We start from the raw sequence: 21,148 nt of genomic DNA on the forward strand, positions 1-21,148 counted from the left end.
CTGCAGAGAAAGACCCTATGGGGTCTTTAAGAGTCTCTGTATGTTCTGACTGCCTCCTGAACAGAAGCTACACGCAGGGACAGAGATTTCGTTGATTTTTCAAATTCCCCTCTCACTCCAAGACGCCTTTGAAACCCTAGACCCAGGATCTTCTCTTTGCCCTCAACCTCTTCCTTCACTAAGGCAGGGACTGGTCAAGGCTCTACTTTCCCACCCAGCGCCAGTCTTGATCAGTCCCATAGCAGGAAATAAAAAGGGGAGCGCCACCAGGAATAAGGTGAGGGGAGCTCTCTGAGACTCACACTGACCTCTGCTACAACTTCGTGCCCAGCCCCGTGCCGAGTTCTTCAAGTCAGGGTTCTCCCAGATGCTCAGGGATGTCGCTGCGGGAGCCCGGGAAGGACTGCAGCTCGGTGGCTGTACCACGCGTTGCTGGAGGCGGGATTTACCGACTAGGGGCTCTGGCTTGAGCGGACGAGCGCGCCGTTCCGCATCCCCTGGCTGGGAGCCCTGCACTTTGTAAAGTTGTCTACGCAGCTACGGAAGTCTAGAGTCCTCCCGGCCTTGATACCTTCCCCGGGGTCTCCTATACCCCCAACCCGGTCCCAGCCGGAGAGTGAGAGAAACGAGCTCGCCGCCTACTTACTATGCATGGATGCAAACGGGTCGTGCTTACAGTGTATTTCCATCGGGGCGCTCCAGACTCCAGGCCGGCCCACGCCGCCGCCTCCTGGCGCCAAAGGGCTGCCCAGGGCGGCAAGGGAGCCTCACCACCAGGCCGGACACCGTGTGAGCTGAGCTCAGGAAACACTGCTGGAGCCTTGGGGTCTTTTTCACAGCCTCCCTGCCGAAGATTGCCGAGAGTCGGGTGGAGAGGCGGGAAACGGCGCTCAGCGCAGTCCGTCTGGGAGCGGGCGCCCAACTCTGGCTGGCTTCGCTCCCTGGCTGGCTCAAGCGGCGGCTCCCGGCCCACACAGGAGTAGCTGCGGCCAAGGCGCCCGCGGCTTCGGGGACATAGCGTAGGGGCCCACCTCCGGGACGAATGGGAGACCCCGGCCCCCGATAGAAGGGGCTTGGAGGAGGCCACCGGAACACACGGCCCTTAGCTTCACCCAGGGAACAGCGCGGCCCGCGGGATGCCAGGCTGATTCCGCGGCCTCGGTGCCTCTGGGGTCGCTCTTCGACCCCTCGGTCTCCACCAGGTCCTTTCTCTCTCTGCTTCTCTCAGTCTCCGACGTCTCGGACGTCTCGGACGAAGTTGCAGAGAACTTCCTCTCTGGCCGTTCGGGGGCCGCGGCGGGTTCGAAGGGGCTTCCGCCACTGATGAGAGAGCTGAATCACGAGTCCCCAAAGGGCCTCCAACCCTCAGACCCCAGGACCCGATGCCTTCAAAGTTCCCGCAGCCCCCGCTGCGCCCCCATCTCTGGGACCCACGAATGGGGACCACAGCGATCGGCTCCTTCTCGACTGGCTCTGTGCGTGCCTCACGCCTACCAACTCTTCGAGCCCCGCTGCCCTCTCTCGGGGGTCTTGTTGGACTGTCTTCCAGACGCCTCTTCCGGGACAGCTGCTGCGCCTGCCCCAGTGGCGGAGCGAGGGACCGAGAACAGAGCGAAAGGTCCCCGCCACCAAGGCCGCCGGGACGGTGGGTGCTGAGAAGAAGCCACTGCCTGCTTTGACTGCCCGCGCTGCCGCTGTCGCCGCCGGCGCTAGCCCTCCGCCTGCTCCGCGCGCACAGTGCGCCACCGCGCCGCCCCGAAGCCGCTTTCAGGACCCGCTGCGTGTGGACAGCGCCGCCCGGGGCTCAGCCTCCCTCCGGGCGGGGGCGGGGCGGGGGCTAACTTGCCAATCACGCTCCATCAAGCCAATCAGAACGTCGGCGGCTAGTTCTGGCCCGAAACACCTCCCTATTGGCTAAACAACCCTCGAGCTCCGCCTGAGTAGCAGATACCTGGGCAATGGGAGAGAATAGGGGGCGGGGTCCAGGCGGCGGCGCCACGTTCATTGACAAACGCGTGGAGCCAAGGCCTAGAGTACCGCGGATAGAGGAGGGGGAGGGGAACGAGGGCCCACGCGGTGCCTAAAGGGTCTGGCTGCTGGTCCAGGCTGGGCCTACCTTTCTGCTGCGGTGTTGGAATTATGGGAAGCCCTGCGGGATTGGGGGCAGCCTAATGGGGATGGAGGTTAAGGTAGGGTAATAATCTTCAGAAGGAAAAAAAAAATTTTTTTTAGTTCCGACCAAAAAAAAGCCCACATTCAGGAATGTTGGAGGAAAACATGGAGAGTAGTAGAGATCCTGCTTTCACTCTAAGTAATGGACTTGTAGTGGGAATATACCTGTCAGTTCTAACCTCCCTTTCCTCATCTGTAAAGTGGGCACAGTTAGGTCAAGGAGCCTTGTTTTGATGCACTCCATCCAGAGCAAACGTTTCCTAGTCTTATCAAGTATCTATCCTCAAGGACCTCAATTCTTCAGACGGTTTGAGAGGATATTACATATGCCCTTAAGGTCAATAATGAAAAGGCTCCTTGGCAAAGAGTGTAGCTGAGCTTTTGAGACAAGGCTCCAGGCTACTAGAGCTCCTAGATTTGGGCCTTCTTGCCAGCCTCAGGGAGCTGCCAGATGCCTTGGAGACTGGTGATGTTGCAGTTTAAAGCTTCTGTTAACAGTAACTATTCTGAACCTGTCACAAGGCCTCTCGGAAAACTGAATGAACCCAGTACTATCCAGGGCTAACTAGGGTCCCTGAAAAATGGGTGAGTAGGCCATCTCTTCTATCAACAAAGTGATGCCATGCCCACATGCTGTAGCTTCCAGTTGTTAGGAAAACCTGACATTTTCTTACGTGAGAAGTTCCTGTACGTGTGTGTGTGTGTGTGTGTGTGTGTGTGTGTGTTTAAATGGGTGGATTTCTGGCAGAATTCTCCTAACTCAGAAGAGGTCTTTGGTCAGCAGTGTAAAAGCTCCCAGACCAAGATCTTAAAGTAAGTTAAATTTTAAAAGGAAGTATGTCTGCTGCTCTTTAACTAAGAACCTGTGAGTGGTATTATATGCCAGGATCCTGCTCTGGAAAAGACAATTAACATACAGGCCCCAGTAGTTCTGCAAGTGATCTGGACAGTCATCACTTTGAATTTGTAAGTGAAGATCCTCTTCTATGAAACAAAAATCCACCAAAACAAGGTCTCTTAGATGTCTGTTCCAGGCAAGGGCTTGTAAAGAGAACAGAGCCCAGGCTCATCCCAGGAAGACCCTCCAGATGTTCTCTTGCTTATTCTCTATATAGTTTTCCTTCTCTCCCCTCTCTCTGTCCTAGCTCTTCCTCTCACATCTTTATCCTGGGTCAACTCTTGGGTCTACCCTTAGGGGCTGTCTCAGTTGCCTCTGATAGGTAGCCAAGTTTCCACTGCTGATACCTATTTCTACCAGATATCTATGCATAGCTGCAGAAACAGCCAACCCCTGACTTTAGGGACCCAGATTGCTGAGGTGTGCTCTGGGGAGGTCACTATCTCTCAATTTTCTGGAACCCCTACCTTGTCAGGATCTTGCACACCTCCTTGGAGCAGGGAGGTGTAGTGAAAGAAAAGGTGTAGAAGAGACTGGAATGGACTCTATGCCTACTAGATCTTGTATCACTAGAATTCAGAGCCCCAGACCAGACTCCATTCCAACTCAAGAAATGGAGGTGTAAGGATACCCTAAAAGAAGCAGACACTGTCATCACCTGTACCTCTGGCTCTGCACATACAGAGACTTGAGCTAAAGGGTCTCAAACTATAGTTTCCCCATTTTATAAATGCACGATCTAAGGCTAGGAGGCAGACTTTAACTTGTCTAAGGTCATACACAAAACAAGCCAAGGCTGAGGAATGAAAATCTTTCTCAGAATTACCACTTCTAGCTCTGGCTTGGTGTTAGAGTGAAATAAAGAAGGATGCTCCCACATAAAAGAACCTGAAGTGCTTGCACAAATCGGTTGTCCTGTCAGGCATGGATAGAATCCTCCAACACTTTGAGGATGAGATAAAGCTGCAGATATTATTATCCGAAGAAGAGTAGCTCAGAAACTCGGGTCTTCCCTTTCACACAGTAGGTGTTCAGCTTCTACTGTTTGGCTTCTGCTTTTGGCTCCCTAGTCTGTTTGCAGAAAGCAGCTCCCTCCCGCTTGAAGTGGTTCCCGGCACCGCAAGGAGAATTTCCTGTGGGCGCAAGGAGACTTTCCTGTGGGCGTGGGCGGGAGTGGGGGGTAATTCACTGTCCAAGGAGTGGGATGACCTTCAGGAATTTCAAAAGGAGCGAAGAGACCTGATATGGCGACCACGAAGATGAATCTCACAGACCACAAAACAGCGATCCAGAGAGGTTAGGTGACTATCCTGAGATTTCACAGCTATTCCCTGGCCGAAATGGGCTTCTGCATCTCAGGTCGGCCTCTCTGTGTTCTTCCGCTGCCTTTAGGATTCTGGAAAGACTAGCAGGCGCGCTCCCTGAGGTCTAACCTCGCAGTGGGCAAAAGTGGCAGAGCGTTGGGCCAGGCCCTGTACTAGGCACAAAGGACCAAGAAGCCCAGAAAGAAAGCTTAATTTGTGCAAATAGAATTATTTTAGATGATTTTTGCCTTTGGAAGAAAGCCCATTTTGATTTCAAATATTTGAGCACGTTCTGAGATTTTCACCTAAGTCTATCAGAATTCATCCTCACTGTCACTCCTTCTTGCGCACAGGGTAACCAGAATTCTGGACCTGCTGTAGTGCTCGGTGAGCCTGAGATCCACTCCAGCAGCCCAAGTCTAGCCCATTTTCCTGCTCTTTCTTCTCCCAAAGTGAGGCTTCACCAGTACCCAAACAGGTTGCTCTGCAGGAAAGATTAGATATGCCTTTGGAATCGCTATCCTAACCAGATAGCTAACCTGGTATTGTTAATCTAACAGGCACACACGTGTGCACGCGTTCTTGCTCATATATATGTATAACTATATAGTTATATATAGTGTATATGTGTATATATATATATATATATATGGAAAGATAATTGACTTGTGATTACAGGTTTCAAAATTCCTATATGATTCCTACACCTGCATCAGGTTCATATGCTACTTAGCCTAGGTTGGTTGCAGTCATTGAAAGGGGAGAGAAAGAGATACGGATAAGGGAAGAAGTTAGATTTTTTTCCAAGAGCAGTAAACTATGCTGGTGTTTATTATTGTTACCAGCTTGCTCTTGCAGAGCAAGAACACTAAAACAAACTACCTCTCTCTCTTTCTCTCTCTCTCAAAGACATAAGACTGGGTATTCTATCTCCTAAGGCCTCAGTATCCTGTACATCTGAGAAGCTACTTCCCAGTGTTTTGTTAGAAAAGTTCCTTGGATGGAAAGTATTATCATCCCTCCCCAGCTGGGCTCATTGTAGATCTCAGAGACTTAATGCCAGTGCCCAAAGGGAAAGTGTACAGCCCTTCCAGGTCTCTCTAGACCAGGGGCTCAAGGGCTCCAACCTCAAGTAGCTTGCCAAAATGGAGTTTTTCTGAGATGAAATCCAAGGAGGAAGGAGGGAATCTATGTCCTCTTCCAAGAGGAGTCAGAAGGCTAAGGGTAGAGAGGTTGCCTTCCAGATCTATTGCTGTCACAAGTCCTGTATTATGATCTTTATGCTTTAAATTCTTCTTTCATACTAGAAAGAAGAGACCAGGGATTGAAGATCATTAAGCTGCTCCTTGCTGGATGCTAAACTAGGACTTAGAGCTAGGACATATCCTCAGCATTATATAGGAGGAAGAAATGGAATGCAGCTCTGAAGGAAGAAAGGGGAGGTCTAGAAGGCCTAGAACTTGAGATATAGGAGGAGGAGGAGCCCTTACAGAAATTAGACCTGGACACACCTTTGAACCTCAGCTCAGAAAGTTCCTCAGTCTCCTCCCTCTTTTTCCTCAGGCCTACCTTAGGCCTGTGCTAACTAGCCAAAGGGTAATATCACCCCAGTTGCTGCCAGAGAAGAAATCTCTTACCCCAAACCCATTGGTGAGGAAGGGACGTGGCTTTCAGGATTTTAAGCTTTAACCCCTCTGGGGTACCCACTACACAAACCCCACCCAGTCCAGCAGCTTGGAGGAATGAATCGCTTTATTGATTAAACGATTATCCAGGCGATTGAACTAATCAAAGAGCCCATCGACCGCCATGAATTACATTCTTCATAGACAGTTTGTTGGGAGAGACTGCAGTGGGCCCCACAGACCTCCTGATCCTCACATGCCTCCAATCCATTTACAACATCTATACAAGCCCTAGTGCCAGAGGCAGGCACCTCTAGGTGTCCCTACTACTGAAGAGTTCATTACCTGGAAAAAGGGAGGCTGCCTGGGAACTATGGATGGAGAAGAAAGGGTTTCCATGTTCCTTTTTCTGAACCCTCATCCAGGCAATTTTCTTTCCATTCCTGCCCTCACTTCTCTTCAGTCAACAGTTTTGGACACACATCATTATCCAGGGAGTTGGACTGAGTTTGGGGCATCACTTCTTTAACCTTTATTGAGGCAGGAGTAAAAGCAGTAGCTTATAGATAGCCTAGGGATTGGGAAGAGAGGTTCTTACAGAAATTGCTGAACATACATTTGTGTAGAGGTTGGACCCATGGCCTAAGGACTGAAAGAGGCCCACATACCAGCTAAGGCTTTAGGGCAGAGGTTTACTGCCCCTAGCACATATATGTACCTTGCTACATTGTGCCTGGGCCTCTGGGAGACAGAAGCACTATGCCAACAGGGCCTAAGTGCATGCAGTCATCCCAGCTAGATGCCTACGTGAGACACTTACATCCACCCACTTGTGCTTTCCACCATTGAAGCGGTACCCACAGGATGAAATCTGTACACGCACATGCACGCGCACGTGCACACACACGTGCACACACACATACACACACCTGTGTCAGAGCCTAGTCCAAGGGAAAGCAAAGTCAGGCTAGGAGGATTCTAGAAATGTCACCAGTGGCCCGCAAGCTTCCCATTCTCACCTGCCAAAGAAGACCCACGTATACTAAAGCTAGGTTAACAGTGCCCAAAGAGTACACACTGTACACTGAGGGCCTACTTATCTTGAATCTACACTTTCACTCCTCTTTCTTTCAACAAAATCAGACCTGGGCCTGATTGCCCATACTTCACATAGTAGATGCCATAGTCTCCAGCCCTATGTCTATGCTTAGAGGCAGTTATTTTTGTGTGTATTGGCACATACACACTGGACAGCTGTTGACAGCAAAAACTAGAGGAGTCAGAGTAATCATCTCTTACTTTCAGAATCACCTGAGATTCAACAGATGAACAGATCATCAAAGCAATAAAGGTACACTGAGACACTTACCAAAGTTATATATACATATTACATTGAAAATGAACTATACAACTTGTGGTTGTAGACGGGAAGGAAAAACTGAAAGAGACAGAAGGAAAGGGTAACATTGTCCAAAAAGAAATGTACTCTTTATCTGATTTATGTAACTGTAACCTCTCTGTACATCACCTTTATAATAACAATTTTTAAAAAGGAAAAAACACAACCTTGAGACACATTTATATACTTAGAAAAACATATGTACAAACAGTAATAAACATACACTACTACACCAGGAGTAAAAATACAGGCACACAGACTCTTAGATAAATACTCTGACATTTTGAAAATACTTTTATAGGGACAAACAAACTCCATGTCACTCATATACACACTGAACTCTATATGTAAACACACAGATCCAAACTTGTAGTTTTAGATAAATGCCAAGACAAACATTTAGAAACAGAAGAAAAAAAAAGAAAACAGGCAAACTTAAAGATACTTGGACTGATGTGAACAGATGGGTAAAAAGACATACAAACAAGCTACAAATACACAATCGGTCGGTCCCAGAGAAAATAAAGGCTTCTCCCCTTCTCTTCTATGGTTGCTTTGAGTTGGCGCCCAGGCCGGGCGGTGTCCCAGAGTTAACAGGTCTAGAGCCAGTATCGTATCGCAGTCCTACCTGTCCTTCCGGTCCGAGGAGTTGGATAATTTTTCTCTAAATCCATTTTGATATTTCAGGACTTGATGGAATGGACGGGGGAGAAAAAAAGTTTCCACTTTTTTGTGCCTTTTTTTTTTTTTTTTTGGTGCCAGGGGCGGCTCACAGGTCGGAATAATTCAAGCCTTCCGCTCCCCCGCCGAGCTGGGGTAGCTGATCACTGAGCTGAAACTAAACGTTTTAGGTGGAAAAAAAGCGTCCGAAGGCACCGTGAAATGATTAAGGAACTAAAGAGCTTCTCGCCATGTGAGATCATGTCCTGTTCTCGCCAACATCACAAGATGTCCCCAGACACGCCGCGCCCCCAGCGCGCCGCCCCGCACTGCCCGCTCGGACTCGGGAAAAGGTGTCCACGCTGCGCGGCCGGGCCTGCTCAGCATGCCAGACGGGACGGACCGGGCCGGGCCGGAGCTGTGCCAGAGGCCGGGATAGCGGCAGCAGCGCCTTCACCGCGCAGCCCAACACTTTTATAGGGGGTGGGGGGAGGGAAGGAAGGCTTCAGGCTGCGCCGGGCGCTAGAAGTCTGCGCTTTCTACGGGAAGGACCAGACTGAAGCCTAAAAATCCAGCCTAGCCTAGCTGGGGCCTCAAAGTTGCACCTTCCACCAAACCTGCTCCTGGGCGGGTCTGCGTTGTGCTCAGGACTGGCGACCCCTTTCACGTGTAAAGGCCAGGGGTTTGCTTTGAAAGAAATTAGCCACTCTGCCAAGGAGGTGGTTTTGAAGTGTGTGTTGCCTGGCACAGAGGGGAAGTTCCAGCATGGCCAGATCCACCCCTAGGGCGGCGCCAGCCTCCAAAGTTCTCAGCCATCCTCCCCGGGCTCGGTTGTATCTGCAGCTTCAATTTCTGGGCCCCTGTCTCCGAGGCAGCGCTAGATCCCGAAATTCTCCAGGCCCTACTCAGCCTCCAGGTCCAGAAACTCCCCCCTTCACCCCACCCCCTCCAGGGCGACCCTTTCCACCCTGGTGCTGAGAGGTTAAGCTGTAAAACGCTCTTCCTAAAATTCAGGCCCGCGATGTGGGGACACCCAGGCAGAGCAGAACCATCTCAGGTAACTCCTGGATATTTGGCAGGAGTTCTGGACACCCTTACCCCAGCCCACAAATGGAATCCCATGGCTCAGAGGCCGGGAGATGTGGCAGTATCTCCGAGCCTCCGGAACTTGATTCTGGAGGGGAAATAGAATTGAAAGAGATAGAGCAGAAGTGTGGCGTGTCTGACCCATCCTCTTCGGCCCAGTCTCAAGTCTCCCCTCCTTTCCCTTCTCCCCAGTCCCGAATCCAGCTGCTCGGCCTGGCCACTGGGAGACTGTGGGGCCCTGCTGCGGGGTGGTCGCAAAGGGAAAAGATCTCCAGGGCGGGGGAAGTGCCCACAGGAGTACTCTTGGCCCACCGGACAATGGCAGTTTGGGAGAGTGAATCGGCCTCAGAGAGTGTTTGTTTTTTTTGTGTTCTTTTTTTTTTTGGAGGGGGGGTAGTCACGAGGCTGGGCCACAATCTAGAAAAAGGGGAGGCTAAGGTTCGATGAAAGGGGGGGTGGGGGACAGTGGGAACCGGACATCGCGTATTTGCTGAGCAGATTTCACCAGGATCGGAAACCTGGCTGCAGATTCCCCGGCGCCCCCCCCCTTTCTCCCCACCAAGTGGTTTGTGCAATCCCCCTGCGCCGCCTCCTCTTTGCCGCTTGTGGGTCCGGGGTCCCTACTCCGTGGCTTGATTTTTGGCAATCTCCGAGCGTTGGACTCTCCCGCCGCAGCCTCGCCGCAGCTCCGGCTTCCCGCGCTCTCGCCTCGCGGTGCGGGAGGCCTCTCCGAGGAGCAGCGGCCAGGCGGTGCCGAGGGATCAAAAGCCCTTCTGAATTGACGTTCCCTCCCCAGCCCCAAGCTGGAGGAGGAAGTTGTTAGCTTTTTGTTTTTCTTTTTCCTATTTGGGGGTTTTGTTTTTGTTTGTTTTCTGTGAGTTTTCGTTCCATAATCTGTGAGACAGTCTTTTGTTTCGGGTCTTTCCAGTGTTTTGGGCGTTCGTTTGTGGAACTGATTTCAGTGAGTTTTGATTTGTTTTTTTTTTTTTTAGCTCTGAGTCTCAAGCTGTTGGTTGGGTTTTGCTCTCTGTCTTAGGAGGTTTTTTGTTTTTTTTGTTTTTTTACATTTTGTGTGGAAGTTTTATACTTTGTAAATTGCCTTTTTGTGTGTCTTTTGTAAGAGATTTTCTTCTACAGGATGTTTGGGTATGTTTTGATCCTCTTGTAGGTGTCGTGTGTGGTGCATCGTTGAATTTTGAGTTTGTTTTGTTTACTTCAGTTTGGTTTTTTTTTTAATGAGGTATACTTATAGACGGAGGTTCCTGGCTTCGTATGTTTGTCTTTGAATGTTAGCTTTACTTTTGATGTTGTGAGATGTTTTGGTGAATTTTGCTTTGTACATTTTGGCTTTGTGAGGGGCTTTGGGATTAAAGCTAGGGACATTGGCCACTACCTCGTTCTGGCCCGCCACTAGGCAGGGCAAACATTCGATTAGGCCACGCATCTCGAGTAGTGGGTTTGCCATGCTCCGGAATACTGCCCACGGCACCGCAGCACAGAATTAGCATGGTGCGCTCTGAAACCTGCGCAAAACAAATGTGTGTTCCCGAGGGGGCGCCCAATTCTAGTTACAACCCTGAGGGGCCTGCTGTTCTAGTATTCCGGTCAGAATTCAGAGTCCCTTCACCAGGTACCCGGGCCTAGCGGTGATCCATTTGTCCAATCTATACCCGTCTTCTTTCGCCTGGTCCCCAGATGCTTCCGAATTCCCCGACTCCAACAGCCCTGGGACCAGAGGCGAATCCCCACTCGCAGAACAGGTGACAAATTAAACCACTTCGGAGAACACGGAATTGATGCTGCGGTCCTTAGAGGTCTGTAGCAAGTGACAGGACGCGAGGAGTTTAGGTGCCGGTCGGATCGGCTTCTAGATGTCTGATTCTCTCTCTCTTTCTTTTCCCTTGCCCGAAAGTCTGGTTTGCAAGCATACATGTGTTCACACCCGAGCACAAGCAGCCGGAGGGTAGAGGGAGCCAGCCCGCTCCGTGGCAACAGCGGCCTGGCCAGGCGGAACCACTTCTGGTACTGCCTCAAGGGGAAACCAAATTGTAGTGACCAGAAATGTTCCAGAGACAACATAAGGCACCCTTTCTGTCCACGTTGCCCAGACAACACACCAACCTTCACACACCTCAGTTTAAATGCTACATTAGGGAGAAAAGGAGAGGTGGATGTATGGGCAGAGAGACAAACTAGCCAAGTCGGCATGGAAATAAGAGGACAATCTATAGATGAAGGAAGAAACGTGGAACCGCAGAGTCACGACTGTCGCTCTAGACAAACTGAGGCCCAGGAAAGGGGCTGGGACAGAGGCTCCTCCAGGCCTCTGACACACTCTAGCAGCTGTAAGAGAGAGAAAGCTGAAACAGAGAACAGAGAGTGACAGGAAAAGAAAAGAGACGCAGAAGGGTTTGGCCTAGGCACGCTGCGAGCTTCCTTCCAGCGAAGTCTCTGCCAGTCAAGGGGGGTGGGGGGAGGCCGACCTCGTGAGGCGAAGGGCCAACGTCTGGTTCTTCGACTCGGCAGGGAAACACCCGCGGGGTCCAGGGCCGGTGAGGCCGAGACTGGGCTGGGTTCCGGCCGATCATCTTGCCGCCGCCTCCCGTCCAGTCCCTCCCCCCTACCCCCGACCTCCAGCCCGATTTCTAGCAAGGGTCGGGCCACCGCAGTCTACCGCTGGGCCTCCCCTCTGTGAGAGCCCTGGGAGGAGCCACGGAGGGGAGACTCAAGCTCCGGAGCTCCCCGCAGGAGCCCATGCCCGGTGTGGGTGGGAGCAGGCACCTACACTGGGAAGCGAAGAAGAGGCCCCGCCCTAAAGCCGGGGGGCCCAGTTCTTGGAGGCCGTGGCCGGAGCTGGACTCGCAGGATTCCCAGTCCGCACAGCGCGCACGTGGTACCGCATCTCGGCGGGCGTCGCCCCTACAGCCCAGCCCCGCCCCGCTCGCTTGGCCAGGCCTGGATGTCAAAAGTGAGACTGGACGCTGAATCGTGGAGAGTACATCCCAGGCGCCATAAACTTAGGACTTGCCTAGGGGCGGTGCCGGAATGGATGGAGTCGTCTCTCCACCTTGAACTCCAGGGGCGCAGGGCGCAAAAAGCGCACACCGTTGGCCAGTCGCTGCCGCGGGATTTCAGGCTGCGGTTGCGGCCGGCCGTGAGGGTTGAGGATTGGTTGGAGGTCAAAACACCCATTTCTGCTGCTGCTGAGGTCCTCTGCTTCGAGGGCTTCGAGCTCTGGTTGCTGGCCCGCTGCGGGTACCATGTGCCAGAGACTCGCAGCCCAGAAATACTCGGGTAGGGCTGGGAAATTCGGTAGGGCTGTGTGTTCCGGGGAACCTGATGCTCAGGGTGGGTTGTTATTATTGTTGTTTTACTTTACTGCTTTTCTTGTTTTAATTAAAAGCGTTTTCGAGGGAAGCCTCAAAAAGTGCGAATCTGAGTCGTTTGGATAGGTTCATCTCAACTCAAAGCCAGTAATTCAATTCAGTTTCGCGACTGGTTTCAAGTGTACAGGTACGCACGGCGGATGTCAAGATTACCCGGCTCGGAGACGCGCACGGTCGCGATGCGAAGGCAAACTCTTACAGAATTCTAAGATAAAATGTACTCCTCTGGAGTTACAATCGCAATATGGAAATATGGAAAACAGGCCGTCGATTGTATTTAAAATTTGCCAACCAGCCCCAGCAAAACACTTATCACCTAAGAATGCAAAGCGAGGTACTGAAAAAGATTTGCAGGTGTTATGGTTGTGGGAGGTAAAAAATAAAGTGTAAATTAGTTTCTTTTGATCTTTCATTTTTTTAAAAAAACTTCAGCAATGCTAGAAAATGTAAATAATAAAATAATATTTTGATAAAGAAAGTTACAAATAGGATTTTTCCTATCAGTATTTATACACTGTACTCTTAGCTTCTCCCACGACGTTTTTTTCTCTCACCGTGTAATGTGAACTTTAAATATTCATGTTGCCAGCCCAGACTTACATGTATTTAATGTGTTTCAAACTAATCACATTTTAATGTAATATAATTTGATTCAACAAAGTATTGGAACATAAAGGAACTCACTTTGCAGGCGATTTTGAGTGCAAGAGAGTGGGGGGTCTGTTAGCGTTTGAGGTAGATCAGACAGCTAAACGGAAATGAAAGTTCCTCTAAGTAGGTCTTTTAATGTTCTCCATTACTTCATAACCCCTTTTTTTTCTGTAATAATTTCAGAGTTGTGGCAGAGGATCACAGCGGGATTGGGGTACTTCCATTGGTGCGTGCAGTATGAACCTGCAAATTGCCAAGTGAATACCATATAGTTTCAGGGCAGGTCATGGGTTTGGTTTTTCTTTATTTTTAGGGGGAGGAAGTCTTACAGAGTTTGGTCAGGAGACTGCAATATGTAAAGTCTAGGTTTGAGGACATGCTTTACATAAAACCCCACTCCATAATTGTTTCAGATTTGCTGTTGATTACTTTATTTTTTTTTGCAACCTGACCACCAATTTAGTGGTAGCATCTTCCATAATTCTGCCCAGAGAAAGATGGAAAAGAGAACCTAAGCTGGAGTCCCAGGGGCCTTTGAGATGAACCCCCCATGCTTCAGAAGGTTCTTAACTTCTTCACTTTGTACTTTAGGCAGGGGCGAGACCTTCCAGTGCCAAATTCGAACCTTAAAGAGACAAACTAAAGGTATCTTCAAATGTATTTTCAGTCATATGAAAGCCATTTTGGAATAGCAACTTAGTATGATGAGAACAAGAAATTTATCTTCCCCCAAATCATGAAACTATGCCTAATGAGAGATCATGGTAGTGTAGTCTCTTTATAAACACATACAGCTTTCCTATCACATAAGCCTGGGCAACACACTATTACTAAGGAATCCAGAATGGGACATTAAAAAGATGTGAGCTTAAAAGATTTGAGGATAATAATATTCATGCCAACTTCATACTAGAGCCACAATATCCAAATGTTTCTATTAGAATGTTGCCATGGTTTCAAGTAAAACAATTTATTTCCCGGAGAGAACTTTATAAATTCCTCCAGAAAAAAAACAATTATGAATATATGCTAATATTTTATATTTACAGTATATGTTCATATACATTTATTTATACAAATACACATATATGCATATGTGTGTGTTTATGCATATTAAGCTCTTTCCACTGGCAAACTGAGAGGTCACATATGGGCTTCTTGTTAGGCACAAATTTTTATAAACTAGATATGAGATGGAAACATTTGGTGAACTGAAAGAGGGACAATTTTTTCCTAGTCCGGTACCACAGTTGGTGGCTGGCTTCTCATACAATTTGCAGGAAGATTCAAGATTCACATACCCCATGTAGTGATAAAAGAAAATTAGGCAGGGGTTGAAAACCTGCCATGTCTGCAGGCGGTGCCTCAAAGTGCTCCTAGGACACACGTTCCTGATGGTGGGGAGTTTGCTGACTCTAAACCAGGCCTGACCTTTTGTCTTTTGACCTCTGATGCATGAAATTAGGTAGCAAAAGAAAATGGGAAGAAAAGGATACAAAAACATGGAAAAACAGCCTTCCATGACAATACTCATTGTATCAGATCAGAGTGAAGCTGCCCTGCACAGCCCCAAGTGCTTGTTTATGAGGCTGCTGGCCTTCCTGACCACTGGGGTTCCTGTTCTTCTTTGTGGGTGATCTGCATTTGTTGGGGGGCGAGATTAAGCACTTTTAAAAATTAAGCTCAGTGTTGGACTTGTCCTGGTTCCTTTCACCAAAGCCAGTGCAGGGAGCTAACGTTTGGTTCTTCCATTTCCTCTGAGACCCTCTGTGCCGGCAGGGTGCCTAGTTTGCACCCAGGCAGCTTCAAGATCCAGAAGAAATCTATCCCTCAGGCCACCCAGGACTATGCTGGATTCTCAACTGGCATGGGGAGCAGGGAGTGGGGGCATGTTTTCCAGTCCTAAAATACCATATTCCCCAAGTGGATAGGTCTGCCTTCCTTCTCCAAACCTACTTGGTTCTGGCCAACTCGGCCAGCCTGGCATGTGCTATTGTCATGAAAGTGGGGACATTGGCAAAGAACATTTGCTGAGGAGTTCTCAAGGAGCTTCTACCCAGCATCCCTTGATGCTCACAACCATCCTGGGAAGGGGTCACAACACTGTTTTGGGAGCCAGGTATAATGTCCTTTAACTCCTAGACCCTGTCTACAGGCGAGTCAGACCACCACTCAGACCAGAAGAGTGTGAGAATGGATATAAACAAGAGGGGACTTTGGAAGGAGAGAGTAAGGTATGCAAGCAGACTTGGGAAAGGAGTGGTGGAATAGACTTGTCTTTGCTAACAGGACACTAGCTGCGTAATTAATATCTCATATGCCAATGAAGATATTTAGTGCAGGCAAAATACTATGGGAACAGCTGGACAAAGGTATGGGAGGTGGTAGGAATGCCAGTGCTTCCGAGGAAAGGAATTCACAGTCGTCTGTGGAGCAGAGCAAAGAAAAGAGAATGGGCAGGGTGATCCTGGGCTGTGGGGAACCCATCCTCCAGACTCTGAGCTGATGGCTTCTATTCCCTGCTTGAGCCTGACACCCAAGCTGTCCTTTATTGTTACTTTGGGGGTTGGAGATGAAGTGTTTGTGTCCTATTCGTATCACTCTTCTTAGGTTGTTGAGCTCTCTTAGACAGTGTTCTTTCACAGGGGGTCAGCTTTTCTGCCAGCAAGTGATTCTATGTCCCACCCCTACCCCCCACTTTTTGAAACAGAGATTTCTAAATACCAGTGTGAAGAATCATATGCAGATCCCAAGTTCCAGTCCCAGAGAGCTTGATTTAGTGCTATGGAACAAAGCTTGGAACCTAGATACTCAATAACTTCCCAAGATGGAAAATATAAAGGAAACACCTTCATCTTCAGCACTGAGAAATGCTGACTTAAAAACATTCCCAGGGGCTGGGAAGGTGGCTCAGTGGTAGAGTGCTTGCCTTGCATGCTCGAAGCCCTGGGTTTGATTCTTCAGCACCATATAAACGGAAAAAGCTGGAAGTGGTGCTGTGGCTCAAGTGGTAGAGCACTAGCCTTGAGCTGAAGAGCTGAGGGACAGCATCCAGGCCCAGTGTTCAGGCCCACGACCCGCAAAAACAAACAAACAAACAAACAAACAAATAAATAAATTCCCAGGTCATTGCTGGATGTAATGGTATATAGCTGTATTCCTAGCACTTGGGAGGCAGACGCAAAAGGATCATGAGTTGGAGATCAGCCTGGGCTATACAATGAAACTCTGCCACAAAAACAAAACTTGAAAAATAAAGAAGGAAAAAAGGAAGAAAAATAAAGAAGGAAGGAAGGGAGGAGAAGGAAAGACAAAAAAGAAAGAAAAAGGAAAAGTACAAGAACTTTCCAAGGGAAAAGCCTAAAGCACCACGATTCACTGATTTCTGTCCCCTTTACCAGGTATGCAATTGTCTAATACCAAAAACTTGGAACTTATCAGGGTAGCAGTATCCAGATTCCCAAAGTACCAGCAGCCAGATCTGTAACTTATTCCCAATTTTCCTCAAAAAGATTAAACATCTGACTTTGGAGAGTGTTCTTTCTTCCCATTTTTAATTCTATTCCATTCATTGAAGAAAGACTGGTGCTTATTCCTGGAAGAGATGAAAACTGAGTTTCCTGCCCTCAAGTTTCTCAAAGTTAGATCCCAGAAATAAGCCTATAATCCAAGGTAGAACTTGATCTGGCTTTTAGTTAAATATAACAGGAGTCATTCTTTTCTTTCTAGGGAGAATCAATAAAGATTTCTTAAAGGAGGAAGCATTTGATCTTGTACAGAAGGCTAGGTTAGAAAAGATGGGGACAAGGATGCTCTAGACCAAAGGTTTAATCTGAGCAATGGTTTGAGGCAGAAAGTGATTGACCTATCTAGGAATTGGCAAGGAAGGAGAATGGAGAACAGTTCTCCATAGTAATAAAATTGATACCAGCTGAGGAAGTCCCCAAGGACATAAAGTAAGTACTGCATTAAAACAATCTTAAGATTTGGCCCACTTACCCATTAGATCCCAGAATCACTTGGGCTTCCATTGGAGCTTTGCAAAATTGAATCACCCTTTCTTGGCAGAACCTCCTTGATTGAGCCATCTGGTCAGGCAAGAGTCACTGCCACCTGCTTGTGTGCATTTCTGTGTCTACACTGTGCCTGGAGCCACCCCCAGTGAGTATATAGGACTCTTTAATGAAACCCACATTTCAGCTAACATCTTTGTCACACTGTCATAGCTCCTTGTCTTGTCTTTTTGCCTGATCAATTTCTACAACTCTGAAAGTAGTTTATGAGACAGGTGTGGTAGGGAACACCTGCAATTCCAGCACACAGGAGGTTGAGACAGGAAGACTACAACTTCAAAGCCAAGTACATAGTGAGGCAGTCTCAAAACAAACATGAAAGATGCTTAGGTAAGAGTCAGATGAATGTGCATATGCAGTGAAGAAGAAATCCTCTCTGAAATAAGCCTCTTAAGCCCTCCCTAGACCTAGTCCTGCTTCTGTGTCCTATACATATGACTTCACTTCTCTGCTCCTCAATCTGCTGACCCAGGTAATGGGGAGAATAATTGTTGTACATTCATTTTAACTCTTTAGCGATGCTGTAAAGACCAAATCATATAAACATCTGGCCAGCTTCTCAACAAGGTATGTTTAGGATAGGTCTGTATTCTTCAGTGCTGTTTAAAGAAAATCTCTTTTGGTTGACTAAATCTACTGCTCTTTTGGTGAAGGAGCCAATGGCCCACTATTTGACAGGAGCTATGAGTGAAGGTTTGTATAAGAAGAGGCCGACAGAACTCATGGGCTGAAAAATTGTGTTTCTTTTTAAAAGATCCTTTTCTAGCACTGAAAGAGAGAAGGCCAAGAAATTCAACTCAAGCACATCCGAGGGCCGTAAGGTTAACAGCTGTCATAATACTGCTGCTGAAATTCTGCAAAGACAATGTCGGTTGTAGACTTGCTGGATTAAAACACAGCTGGGAAGAGCTGAAGGGGAAAGAGAGCCTCAGATCCTAGAGGGAAAATGAAAAGACCTAATGGCAGTCAATGGTGTATTAATGAGGGAACCTCTACAGTGTATATACACATCTATACACGTGCGCATTGTATACATTGAGGAAAGAATTTCACACTGGAAAAGAAGCATCACAAGATGGCAAGAGTGTTCTGATTTTCCACTAATCCCTACACCAGGAATCTCCCAGTGGGCATTTTCTTCAGAGAGAAACTCAAACAGGTCAGCATCCCCAAGATGGTATAATCCAGTAGTTTGTCGATTATTGGACTGCTTAGTAGGCAAATAAAGTAGGTAATAAATTGATAAATATTTCACTAACAGCACAGGAGCTGGGGTGGTGGGTATTGGTAAATTGAAGGGACTGTATCTAGGCTGGCTTCTGTACCCCATCCCAGTATTCAATTTAAAGTTGGACTGTAGATCTGGAGTACTTCCAGGACAGTGAGCTCACCAGCCCCTGGCATTGTTGGATACCTGCCAGGAAGTCCTTCCCTTCGTCCTTCATATGGCAGTTTCCATATGCCTCTGTCTGCTGGTCCTTGTTCTGCCTTTTGCAGATCATTCTTCTCAAAAAAAAAAAAAAAAAAGAACAAACAAGGTGTCACAGTGAGGGTCTCTGTGCAAACAGCTATTCAGTCAGTGTGAGGGGAATGCCAACATTTCCCCTGTCTTTGGGTAAATAGTCCCCAAACAAATGTTGGGGAGGGATTTTTGGAATGTCAACTGGAAGAAGTATATTAAGGAGTAAAGAAAGGGTAGGATTATGAGACTGAGAAATAAATATGCAGAAAAATTGTGGAACCCTATCCCATGTCCTTGTTTTAGACAGCCCTAGAAGACTACTGTCTGTAGCCCCTTCACATTTCATAGATGGGGACACTAGGAAGTGAGAGCAGGAGGCAGAACTGCCAGAGTTTCCACAGTGAAGTTAGAGGGAGGACAAGACTAAGGAAAGATTTCTTTTTGCTAGTTTGATTTAATTTTTAAAAAGTCTTCTTCCTTTTGTCTTTCTTCCTTTTCCTTCCCTTCTTCCCTTCCTCCCTCTCTCCTCTCCTCTCCTTCCTTCCTTCGTTTCTTCCTTCCTTCCTTCTTTCCTTCGTTCCTTCCTTCTTTTCTTCTAGATGGGAGATTACTTGTAGCTCAACTTGGCCAACTTCATGATCCTCTTGCCTCAGCCTCCCAAGTAGCTAGACTATAGACATGTATCACCATATCTGGCTTTATCCTCTGTCTCTCTCTGTCTCTGTCTCTCTCTCTCTGTCTCTCTCTCTCCCTCTCTCCCTCTCTCTCTCTTTCTTTCCTTCCCTCTCTCTGCCAGTCCTGGGGCTTGAACTCAGGGCCTGGGAACTGTCCTTGAGCTTCTTGTGCTCAAGGCTAGCACTCTACCACTTGAGCCACAATGCCACTTGTGGCTATTTCTATTTATGTGGTACTGAGGAATCAAACCCAGGGCTTTATGCATGCTAAGCAAGCACTCTACCACTAAGCTACATTCCCAGCCACTATCCCCTGTCTTTTAACTTCTTCTCTTCCTCTCTTCTTCCTCTCTCCCTCCTTCCCTCTCATTTTCCTCTCCTTCCTCCCCCAATTCTCTTGTGCTGCTCCTGGGGCTTAAACTCAGGGTTCAGGCATCATCCCTAAGCTTGTGTGCTCAAGGCTAGCACACTACCACTTGAGACACAGCTCTACTTCTGGCTTTTAAAAAATAGTTAATCAGAGATAAGAGTCTCACAGACTTTCCTGCCCTAGTGTTTTGAGCTATGATTCTCAGACATCAGCCTTCTGAGTAGCTAGGATTACAGGTATGACCCACTGGCACCTGGCTTCATCATTTTTAACTGACATTTCTTAAATACTCATTGGGCACTGCACTTAACATATATTGTCATATTTTGTCCTCTAAACAAATGTGTTAATGTAACTCTTTCAAAGATGAAGCTTCAGCTGAGGCTCAGAGACACTAAGAGTTGCTCAAGATCACACAGGAGATGGTATAGATGAAATTTAAAAGCTATTTCTGATTTTACAGCCAAATTTCTAACTACTATATTGCCTCCATAGAACTCACTACCCCCTAACCCCTACTCACTCACCCCTGTTCTTTATTATGTCACACTAACTTTGCCCTCCAGTATTATGGATGAACTCAAGGCTTTGCCCATGTTAGGCAAGTACTCTACCACTGAGCTCTATCTGCAGCCTCCACTGGTTCTTGAGAAAAAAGATTCAACTGGACAGTTTTAGAAGATTCAGTCTTTTCTGGGTCTTCATGCACATTATCTTGGGGATCCTGACATCAGGTTACAACTAGCAGAAATTAGATGCTCTTTTCACAAGGCAGGAGCTGTTGGCATCTCCTTAGTCTGACAGAAACTTTTCCACCACCATCTTTAATAGATTGAGAAATGCAGTGGGTAGAAAGTGCCACCCCATCCCTGCCAACAGAGAAGAACAGACATATGGAACTTGGCTGGAGAAACTCTTAATCCAAAAGAAAAAAAAGTGCATTCTTTTTCTTGATACGTATGAAATGGAATAATGAGATAATCCTGGATTTTAAAAACTCAACTGTGGTGTTTATATTTTAATTTATTCTCAGAAGGGTAGGAGGGTCTGGAGGAAATGCAATGTGTGGTTCATGTTTTATGATCTGCTATGGTAAGCCACATTTAATCCCTTTCTGCAGTAAAGGGATTTATGAAGGATACACAGAATGTACCTCTCTAGTACATTCCTTGCATTTCTTCCAGATTTTATTTAGTTTATAATGTTTTAACAATAGAGAAATTAAAAGGAATCAGAATTATCTGTAATCCCCCCATGCTAACAAATAAATTGCTTGCTCAGTGTTCCTCTTCTGCCTTTTCTTATAGGTGGGTAGAATTTACATAGGTAATTTATTAGTGTCATTACAGCTTTGCATCAGCTTTCTTGAGTAACAGGTTGTCATAATA

At 47.6% G+C, this 21,148-nt stretch overlaps 1 protein-coding gene across 4 annotated transcripts in view; it reads right to left on the reverse strand.

The window, feature by feature from the left end:
- The window catches only part of Pax5 (paired box 5), a 173,769-nt gene extending 165,318 nt beyond the window's left edge, over nucleotides 1-8,451 (reverse strand). For 2 of the 4 annotated variants that reach the window (XM_013026684.1, XM_013026681.1), the window contains exon 1: nucleotides 8,027-8,451. In XM_013026684.1, coding sequence (XP_012882138.1) covers nucleotides 8,027-8,072 — 46 coding nt within the window. In that variant the 5' untranslated portion in view covers nucleotides 8,073-8,451. Of the gene's footprint in view, nucleotides 1-646; nucleotides 1,722-8,026 lie in introns of those variants that run through there. The other 2 variants (XM_013026685.1, XM_013026683.1) reach the window with 1 other exon arrangement.
- Nucleotides 8,452-21,148: the final 12,697 nt, after the last annotated feature.

The sequence above is a fragment of the Dipodomys ordii genome, unplaced genomic scaffold (genome assembly GCF_000151885.1).
Source record: "Dipodomys ordii isolate 6190 unplaced genomic scaffold, Dord_2.0 Scaffold95, whole genome shotgun sequence".
NCBI classification, from domain to species: domain Eukaryota; kingdom Metazoa; phylum Chordata; class Mammalia; order Rodentia; family Heteromyidae; genus Dipodomys; species Dipodomys ordii.